The sequence below is a fragment of the Calidris pugnax genome, unplaced genomic scaffold, assembly GCF_001431845.1.
Source record: "Calidris pugnax isolate Ruff unplaced genomic scaffold, ASM143184v1 scaffold234, whole genome shotgun sequence".
Classification (NCBI taxonomy): Eukaryota; Metazoa; Chordata; class Aves; order Charadriiformes; family Scolopacidae; genus Calidris; species Calidris pugnax.
The window spans coordinates 350,996-360,575 of NW_015090987.1; the positions used below are offsets into that span (position 1 = coordinate 350,996).

At 48.9% G+C, this 9,580-nt stretch overlaps 1 protein-coding gene across 1 annotated transcript in view; it reads right to left on the reverse strand.

Annotated features, from left to right (window-relative positions):
• The window catches only part of RRM1 (ribonucleotide reductase M1), a 34,751-nt gene that overhangs the window by 24,172 nt on the left and 999 nt on the right, over positions 1-9,580 (reverse strand). The window contains exons 2-6 of the mRNA XM_014954030.1: positions 8,090-8,178; positions 5,611-5,788; positions 4,708-4,808; positions 3,992-4,051; positions 2,335-2,374 (exon numbers count right to left, since the gene is read on the reverse strand). Coding sequence (XP_014809516.1) covers positions 2,335-2,374; positions 3,992-4,051; positions 4,708-4,808; positions 5,611-5,788; positions 8,090-8,178 — 468 coding nt within the window. The remainder of the gene's footprint in view (positions 1-2,334; positions 2,375-3,991; positions 4,052-4,707; positions 4,809-5,610; positions 5,789-8,089; positions 8,179-9,580) is intronic.

Below are 9,580 nucleotides of genomic sequence, written 5' to 3' on the forward strand. Positions count from 1 at the left end.
GAGATATTCAAGGAGAGGCTCGACGAGGCCCTGGGCAACCTGGTCTAGTTGGGGGTGTCCCTGCTGACTGCGGGGAGGTCGGACTAGATGACCCTTGGAGGTCCCTTCCGGCCTGGGAAATTCTATGATTCTATGATTCATGTCCAGGTGGAACTTCCCATGTTCAAGTTTGTGCCCATTTCCTCTTGTCCTGTCCCTGGGCACCACTGAAAAAAGACTGGCCCCATCCTCCTGACACCCACCCTTGAAGTATTTAGAGGTGTTGATCAGATCCCCCCTCAGCCTTCTCTTCTCCAGACTAAAAAGATCCAAGTTCCTCAGCCTTTCCTCGTAACAGAGATGTTCTGGTCCCCTCATCATCTTTGTAGCCATCTCCTGTCCCCTCTCCAGTAGTTCCCTGTTCTTCTGGAACTGGGGAGCCCAGAACTGGTCCCAGTGCTCCAGCTGGGGCCTCCCCAGGGCAGAGCAGAGGGGCAGGATGACCTCCCTCCACCTGCTGGTCATGCTCTTCCTGATGCCCCCCAGGATGCCATTGGCCGCCTTGGCCACCAGGGCCCATTGCTGGCTCATGGAGATCCTGCCATCCACCAGGACTCCCAGATCTTTTTCCTCTGTAGTACTTCCCAGAAGATCCACCCCTAACCTATATTGGTGCCTGGGGTTCTTCCTCCCCAGGTGCAGGACTTTACATTTGTCCTTGTTGAACCTCATGAGGTTCTTCTCTGCCCAGCTCTCCAGCCTGTCCAGATCACGCTGGATGGCAGCACAGCCCTCTGGGGTGTCAGCCAGTCCTCCCAGTTTGGTATCATCAGCAAACTTGCTGAGGATACACTCTGTCCCCTTGTCCAGGTCATTGATGAATATGTTGACCAGGACTGGGCCGAGTATTGACCTCTGGGGGTCACCGCTGGTTACAGGCCTCCAACTTGACCCTGCTCCATTAATGACAACCCTCTGAGTTCTGTCACACAGCCAGGACTCAAGCCACCCCACTGCCCACTCATCTAGCCCACACTTTTAATTTTCTAATAAGGATGTTGTGGGAGACAGTGTCAAAAGTCTTGCTGAAGTCAAGGTAGATGACATCTGCTGCTCTCCCCTCATCCAGCCATCCAGTTATAACATCACAGAAGGCTATCAGATTGGTCAAGCATGATTTACCCTTGGTAAACCCGTGTTGACCACTTCCAATAACTTGTCTTCAATATGTTTGGAGATGAATATGTTTGGAGATGGAATCACGGAACAGTTTGGGTTGAAAGGGACCTTAAAGGCCACCTAGTGCCACCCCCTGCCCCTGCCCTCAGAAGGGACACCTCCCACCAGAGCTGGTTGCTCCAAGCCCCCTCCAACCTGGCCTTGAACCCCTCCAGGGATGGGGCAGCCACAGCTTCTCTGGGCAACCTGGGCCAGGCTCTCCCCACCCTCCCACCAAACAAGTTCTTCCCCACATCTCATCTCCATCTCCCCTCTTTCAGTTTAATACTGTCACAGAATCACAGAATCACCATGGTTGGAGGTGACCTCTGAGATCAGCGAGTCCAACCTTAAAAAAAAAAACAAACCCACAACCAATTAAAAAAACCCCAAAGCCCCCAAACACACCAACAACAAAACAAAAAACACAACACCCCACCACATCACACCCACCCACAAACCAACAATCTCATTTTAATTTTCCAATGAGGATGTTATGGGAGACAGTGTCAAAAGCCTTGCTGAAGTCAAAGTAGATGACATCTGCTGCCCTCCCCTCATCCAACCAACCGGTTATGGCATCATAGAAGGCTATCAGATTGGTCATACATGATTTACCCTTGGCAAACCCGTGTTGCCCACTTCCAATAACCCCCCACTCTTCAACTTGTTTGGAGATGACATCTAGAATGAGTCTCTCCATCACCTTCCCAGGACCTTTTGGAAAGGTTTTTTTTATGTAAGAAGTTATTTAAACCCTAAACATTGTATGAATTTTAGTAGGCATGTCATAATATGCAACTATTTTAACTATATCTCTGCCAGCATGCTAACACCACTGCCTTTCACAAAATTAACCAGTTTTCACTTGGCTCTCTTCAACTCTGTCCTCACTCTGTGGCATGCGTAAGCAAGTCATCCCACCAGTGCTCCTCACCCCATGGGAGCAGAGGGGCAGAATCCCCCCCTGGCCCTGCTGGCCACGCTGCTGGGGATGCAGCCCAGGGTTGGGGGGGGCTTTCTGGGCTGCCAGCACACAGAAAACTATGAGGGAGCCCATTTGACTCCTCAACCCCTGCTCTGAGCCTTGGTCTTCACTTTTAAATAATACTTGAAGCTGATAGAGACAGTTCTTACCTTTTGAGTTGATTTTCAGCAAGTAGGAGCGTTCTAGAGTCTTTAAAACAAAAGAGAGGATGCATTTCAGTGGACATGCAGATTTCAGATATATAAAAAAATCCTACTAACTCCAAATTCAAGCATCTTCATGTTCCTTTATCCCAGGCTTCAAGAGAAGCACCAGCCCTGCTCTCCACTCCTCCTCTCGCTAAAGGCATAGGGTATTAGGTAACTAATGACTCAAAAAACCCAGAAGTCCAGTGTAAGATTCCACCACTGAGGAATCCATAATTTGGATTATGGGGTGGTGATGGACCACGCAGCCACAGGATTCCACTCTCCCTCTTGACATGGAAGTGCTCATTCTCCACCACCCCATCCCTCCTTAAAGCACCATCAGCTATATAATCACAGAATCACAGAATCTTCTAGGTTGGAAGGGACCTTAAAGATCATCTTGTCCAACCGTCAACCCGACTGACAAAAATAGACACCCACACAACAAACAAGGAGCATCATCACTAAACCAGACCTCCCAGCACTACATCAACCCGGCTTTTGAACCCCTCCAGGGATGGGGCCTCAACCCCCTCCCTGGGCAGCCCATTCCAGTGTCTGAGAACCCTTTCAGTGAAAAAATTTTTCCTAATATCCAGCCTGAACCTCCCCTGGTGCAACTTGAGGCCATTTCCTCTTGTCCTGTTGCCTGTGACTTGAGAAAAGAGCCCGACCCCCACCTCTCTACCCCCTCCTTTCAGGGAGTTGTAGAGAGCAAGAAGGTCTCCCCTCAGCCTCCTCTTCTCCAGGCTGAAGAACCCCAGCTCCCTCAGCCTCTCCTCATAAGACTTATTCTCCAGACCCCTCACCATCTTTGATGCCCTTCTCTGGACCCGCTCCAGCACCTCAATGTCTTTTTTATGGTAGGGGGCCCAAAACTGGACACAGTACTCGAGGTGATTCACAAGATTCACAAGATCCGAAGCACCCGGTGCTATGGAAAAGCCAAATGCTCTCCTGCCGACCCTCTCAAAACCCATGGCCTTGTGTCCCAAAACCCACGGCCTTGTGTCCCAAAACCCACTTCCTGCTGACCTTCCCAAAACCCATGGCCTTGTGTCCCAAAACCCATGGCCTTGTGTCCCAAAACAGCTCAGCCAAGAACAGGCCGTTTCAAGGGGAGCAGGAGGAGCAGATGGAGGGGGCAGAGGAACCAGCCTGGTTGTGGGGGAGCCGTTCCAGCAACGCGGAAGACAACAAAGGCGTGGGATGACACGCTGAGAACAACTGTTACACCAAACCAGGGGGAAAACCAAAAATTGCCTTTTTTGGTCTAGTAAGAATGAGATTACTTCCTCGAGGAATGGCAGGAGCTGGGAAGCTTTCAACAATGTTCAGTGCTATCTTCTGAGAAACAGTTAGAGCCCAGCACTTAAAATATTAAAGCAGCCAAGGGCACACAAGGAAGCCAAGGCAAAAGAACATGATTCACTCAGAGAATGGCTTTGTGCAGGTATTCTTCATTTTTTAACAAACCCACTAACGTCCCACCTACTCCAGTGCCCTCTGTGCCCAAATCTAGATGATTCTGCAAGTATTCCCATCCTTCCCAAAAGACTCCGCTCCGAAACAGTATCAAAACAGCAGCCCTCATTATCATGAGTAATGTGCTTTTTACCTTAAAACCAAAATAGTTGTAGGAGAAGTCTCTGTCATAGATAATGGCAGAATTCAGCCGCTGAGAGGAAATAAGAGAGAGAAATTTACATTCACAATCAGATTTTTTGTGTGTCTCACATGAAGGTACAACAACGTTATCATTGTTTGGCATTTCTGGCCTCAAAGGTCTAGTGAAACAGATCTCAGCTCAGAGGGAACACAGCTGGGCAGGGCACTTTGCTTGAAACAACACACACACAGTTTTAACAGGTTTTTTCCCCAAGTACAATCCACAATTATTGGCTACGTTTTCCTGGAGTCTCACCAGACACCAAGAAACAGGAGATAGAATCAAAAGGTGAACGTCACTTCCCCGTAAGAAGACTGAGCTGGAACAATTTGACACCAGAACCCAAACCCCATCTCTCCCTTCTGTGCACACAAAACAGACTGGAACACCAAAAGGCACTCTTTCCTCAAATTCATGAGTTGTGCTGATCCTCACTATGAGGACATCCAAGAAAACAAGATTCTACTGAAGAAACATCCTTCTGTGAAGGAAATTCCTACATCGCCTCTTTTAAACGCTGCAGAACACAGCAGTTACTGGTCTCTGCATTGGCTTTTTGTCCTAAAATGGACATGGAGGACTTCAAATTAAGGAAAAATGAGTTACTTGAACTAGTTCACTGAATTTTTAAAACTTAGAAGTTGGGGGAAAAAAAGGTTACATACATCTTTGTTGGCCAGGACTATGTCTAGAGTTTCTTTGGAGATCATTGGCGAATGCTTCCCGTTGTGAGGGTTTACGTAGTTGTAGAGATCGTCCATCACATCTGCAACAGAAAGGACATCCACAGACTGACATGGGCATCATCTTTCATCTGCTCTCAAGGATTTAACAGCCAGGACTCCCCATCCCCAAAAATACCCACCTCCAGCTCTAAAACATACAACTTTTCTTCTATCTGCTCAGTACTATTACTAATCTGTTAACCTTATAGAATCATAGAATGGTTTGAGTTGGAGGGGACCTTAAAGATCATTGAGTTCCACCACACCTGCTGTGGGCAGGGGACACCTCCCACCAGAGCAGGTTGCTCCAAGCCCCCTCCAACCTGCCCTTGAACCCCTCCAGGGATGGGGCAGCCACAGCTTCTTGGGGCAGCCACAGCTTCTTGGGGCAACCTGGGCCAGGCTCTCACCACCCTCACACCAAACAAGTTCTTTCTGGTATCTAAATCTCTCCTCTTTCAATTTAAAACCATTCCCCCTCATCCTATTGCTGCACTCCCTGATAAAGAGCCCCTCCCCTAAACCTTAAAAATGCACTTCTCTTACAGTGGTTTTTTTCATAGAATTCATAACACATAATAAATGGGAAAGAAAGTGGGTGCAACCTACTTTCAATCAGTTACATTTTTCATCAATCTATTTATACAGATACTTTTCAGAAAACAGGCAATTTCATTTTCCTTGCGATGCCTGAAACTCCCGTTTTTCATCTCCATGGCATTTTTAGTTCCCCTGGGGACTTAGTAACTTCTGCTTCACAAAGAGATTTCCATATTTATATCCTCTAAAACTCCCACTCCCTTTCTGACTAACTGCTACCCGAGTGTCCCCGGAGGGACTCACCACTGAAGACCTTCTTGGTTTCTTTGTGCAGGTTGGAGACGGCGATCCTGGCCGCCAGGATGGCGTAGTCGGGGTGCTTGGTGGTCAGGGTGGCCGCCGTCTCCGCAGCCAGAGTGTCCAGCTCCACCGTGGTGACACCGCTGTACAGCCCCTGAATCACCTTCATGGTGATCTGTGCCTAAAAAAGAGAAAATCCAGAGGTTACATACCTGTTGCTGGGGAGAAAAAACGAAAAATGCTGATGTTTCAACCATTTAAGATGTAAGATTTGCTTCGCTATAAGCAGAACCATTCACTCTGCTGGAATAGAAAAGTAAATTAAAATACCAAGTATTTTAAAGCAATACAGGGGCAGAAGGGAGAGGGAGGAAAGAGTGAGGGAAGCAGGAGGTGTCAGTCTGGAACTGTTTTTTCTCTGCAGACACTTTCTCAGAGGCTGGAACAGAGCAGCAGCAGAGTCCACAGGGAGAAACATCAGGTTAAAACAGTACTGGCTTGGAAGTTTTGAAACTCCAAATGAAGCCTGACTTTTTATAAATACTTGATAAGACACGGAACGCCTACACTTCAAATTATTTCATGACAAGAGCAAAAAAACCCAACCCTTAGGGGATATCCCTTAGGGGATACAACGGCTTCACCTAATCTTTGTCTGCCAGACAGGACCTCCTGTGGGAAGAGACTTTTGCATCTACCAACTCTAAAGTAGACTTTTCTGCTTTTCTCTCTCATTTAGCACTGAGCACTACAAGAGTATATTCTGCACTGGAGAGGAGAAGCCTGAGCCAACATTTGAAGTGCCAACAGCCTCAGAAAACTAGCACGTATCATTTTCAGACCTCGCTCTCTCAAAGCAAGTGTGTTGGGTCAGGGATTTTTAATGTTGGTTCCTAAAGCATCGGGTACAAGGAGATCCAAGTCCAAAAGGAGAAACTTGGCTCCAGAGAGGTGTCACACGCTACTGCAGAATAAATAAGAGTGTGGTGCTTCATGTAAGATTAGCTTCGTTGTTAAGAAAGGGGTATTAAGAGTCAGGAGGAATCAGAATCTTGTTTCTGTCCTCATCATCTGTCCTCTGTGTCACAGAGATAAGCCAGTGCACTTTGGGTTTCAGTCACCGAGTCACCAACGCTCGTCCTCCTGCTCTGTCTACTGAAGAGCAGCACTTTTTAATGCAGAATAAATGTCACGTATTTTTCACATGTAATTTAAGACATAAAAAGAGATCTTTAGATCTTGGAGATGGGAAGAGCCTGAGCTGGCAACTCCAAATGAACAAACTGGGTCTGCACATCTGCATAAAAATCTCACAGAGATCATAGAATTGGAACTCATAGAATTGACGAGGTTGGAAGGAACTTTAAGATCATCTAGTCCGACCATCAACCTAACTCTGATAAAAACCATCACTAAATCAATGGGTCCACAAGGAAGTCATTCTCTGAGCAGCTTTAGAAGGAAGAGTTTACATGGGTGGGAAAACATGCATCCTACACAGCTAGAAAAAACAAAGTAGGGATATTCTATTGACAGGGGGAGCTCTGTCAGACAGAAAGGTCACCTTGTTCTACTTAGAAAGCATCAAGAGCTACTTTCCGTATCCTATTCCTCCAGCTTTGCAAATTGAAATTGAGAGTGATCTACCAAAACCAAACTATGTGAGTTGGAGCAACAAACAACTCTTTTTTTTATTTTTTAAGCACAAGAATCTCAACTGCTTCAACAAGAGAGATATCGAGGTGCTGGAGCGAGTGCAGAGGAGGGCAACGAAGCTGGTGAGGGGGCTGGAAAACAAATCATATGAGGAGCGGCTGAGGGAGTTGGGACTGTTTAGTGTGAGGAAGAGGAGGCTGAGGGGAGACCTCATCACTCTCTACAACTTCGTGAAAGGACACTGTAGAGAGGTTGGTGCTGGTCTCTTCTCACAGGTAATTAGTGACAGAACGAGAGGGAACGGCTTCAAGCTCCAACAGGGGAGGTTTAGACTGAACATTAGGAAGGAATTTTTCACCCAAAGAGTGGTCGGGCATTGGAACAGGCTGCCCAGGGAGGGGGGGGAGTCCCCATCCCTGGCTGTGTTTAAGGGCCGTTTAGATGCAGTGCTGAGGGACATGGTGTAGGGGAGGGCTTTGTAGAGTAGGGGAGATGGTTGGACTCGATGATCCCAAGGGTCTCTTCCAACCTCAATGATTCTATGATTCTATGATTCTAACAATTGAGGTAAAAGTGATTTCCAATAGGTAAGCTGATTTTCCTCCACCACAGTCTCAGACTCTGTATCTGTAAATGAAAAAAAAACTCAGAACACAATTAGAAGACAGATCTTATGAATGCGTTTTCCAAGAGCTCCTGCACAGGCCACCCTGCTTGGCTTTTGCCAAGGAAAATAAACGGGTAAGACCCACTTAGTGCTGCTGGCTTCTAGAGCAGAGAACACAAGGGGCAGACAAAGGGACAGCGGGGAAAAGGCCAGACTCACGGGATCGACAAAGTCGGCGTTGAGCCCGTAGCAGAGCTTCTGGATACGTGATGTGATCTTGTCAAACATGACACGCTCCTGGCGTCCATCTGTTAAGAGAAGGGGGGGTCACTGCAGCTCCTGTTACAGCAAAGAACCAGCTAAACCAGTATCCTCCCCCCCAGCACCTCACCCAAGGAGGCAGACCACTTCTGGGGGAAATTTTTGGGGTGGGAATCACCAAGTTCAGGTTCTCTGCTCAGGCACAAGGAGGAAAGTCTATCCCTCCACCCCCATCTTGCTGCAGGTGATCGATGCTCTAAACAGGATCCCTCACCAAGAGGCACAGTCTCAGTAGAGTGAAAAAAAACCCCAGGGAGCTCACCCCACTTCAAGAGGGGCACAACTATCTGCTACAGGGCCAAGAAATTCCCACCCCCCCTGCACCTCAAATTCTGCAAAAACCCAGTTCTCAGGACACCCACTGCAGAGATGGGGAACCCCAGCTGAAGGGGACCCTAGCCCCCCTCCCCCAAAGGCTGGAGACCCCCCCTCTGGCTGAGTATTCTCCTTTGATCAAAACTGTGGGGATTGAGCCCAAAGCTCATTGCTATGGGGGGGGGGGGGGGGGCAAACTAAGGGGCCTCATCCCTCACTTGTGGTATCATGGGGGGAGCTCCCTCACCCTGGAGTTCCCCCCTCAATGTAGATGGGGTGCTACCCCCTCACACTCAGTGTCATGCAAAGGGGACCCCACCCTTCCACACTCAGTGCCATGAGGGATCCCCAAAAAACAGAAGAGAGGGATTTTCGTCTGCTCACTTTAGTGCCATGTGAGACCCCCCCCAAAGCCAAGGAGGTCCCATCCCCTCACACCTGGTGCCATGAGAGGGACCCCCCAAATGAGAAGGGGTCCCATCCCCTTACATTTGGTGCCATGAGAGGGACCCCCCAAAGAAGAGGGGGTCCCATCCCCTCACACCTGGTGCCACGAGAGGGACCCCTCAAATGAGAGGGGGTCCCATCCCCTCACACTAGATGCCATGAGGGACCCCCAAAGCAGAGGGGGTCCCATCTCCTCACATTCAGTATCATGAGACCCCCCACCAAAGCCGAGAGGGTCCCATCCCCTCACATCAAGTGCCACGAGAGAGACCCCCCCCAAAGCAGAGGGGGTCCGATCCCCTCACACCAAGAGCCATGAGACCAACCCGAAGCTGAGAGGGTCCCGTCCCCTCAAATCCAGGGTCCCATCCCCTTACACCCGGTGCCATTAGAAGGACCCCCCAAATGAGAGGGGGTCCCATCCCCTTACACCTGGTGCCATGAGAGGGACCCCCCAAAGCAGAGGGGGTCCCATTCCCTCACAACAGGTGCCATGAGAGACCCCCCCCAAAGGAGAGGGGGGACCATCTCCTCACATTCAATATTATGAGACCCCCCCACCAAAGCCGAGGGGGTCCCATCCCCTCACACCAAGTGCCATGAGAGACCCCCCCAAAGGAGAGGGCA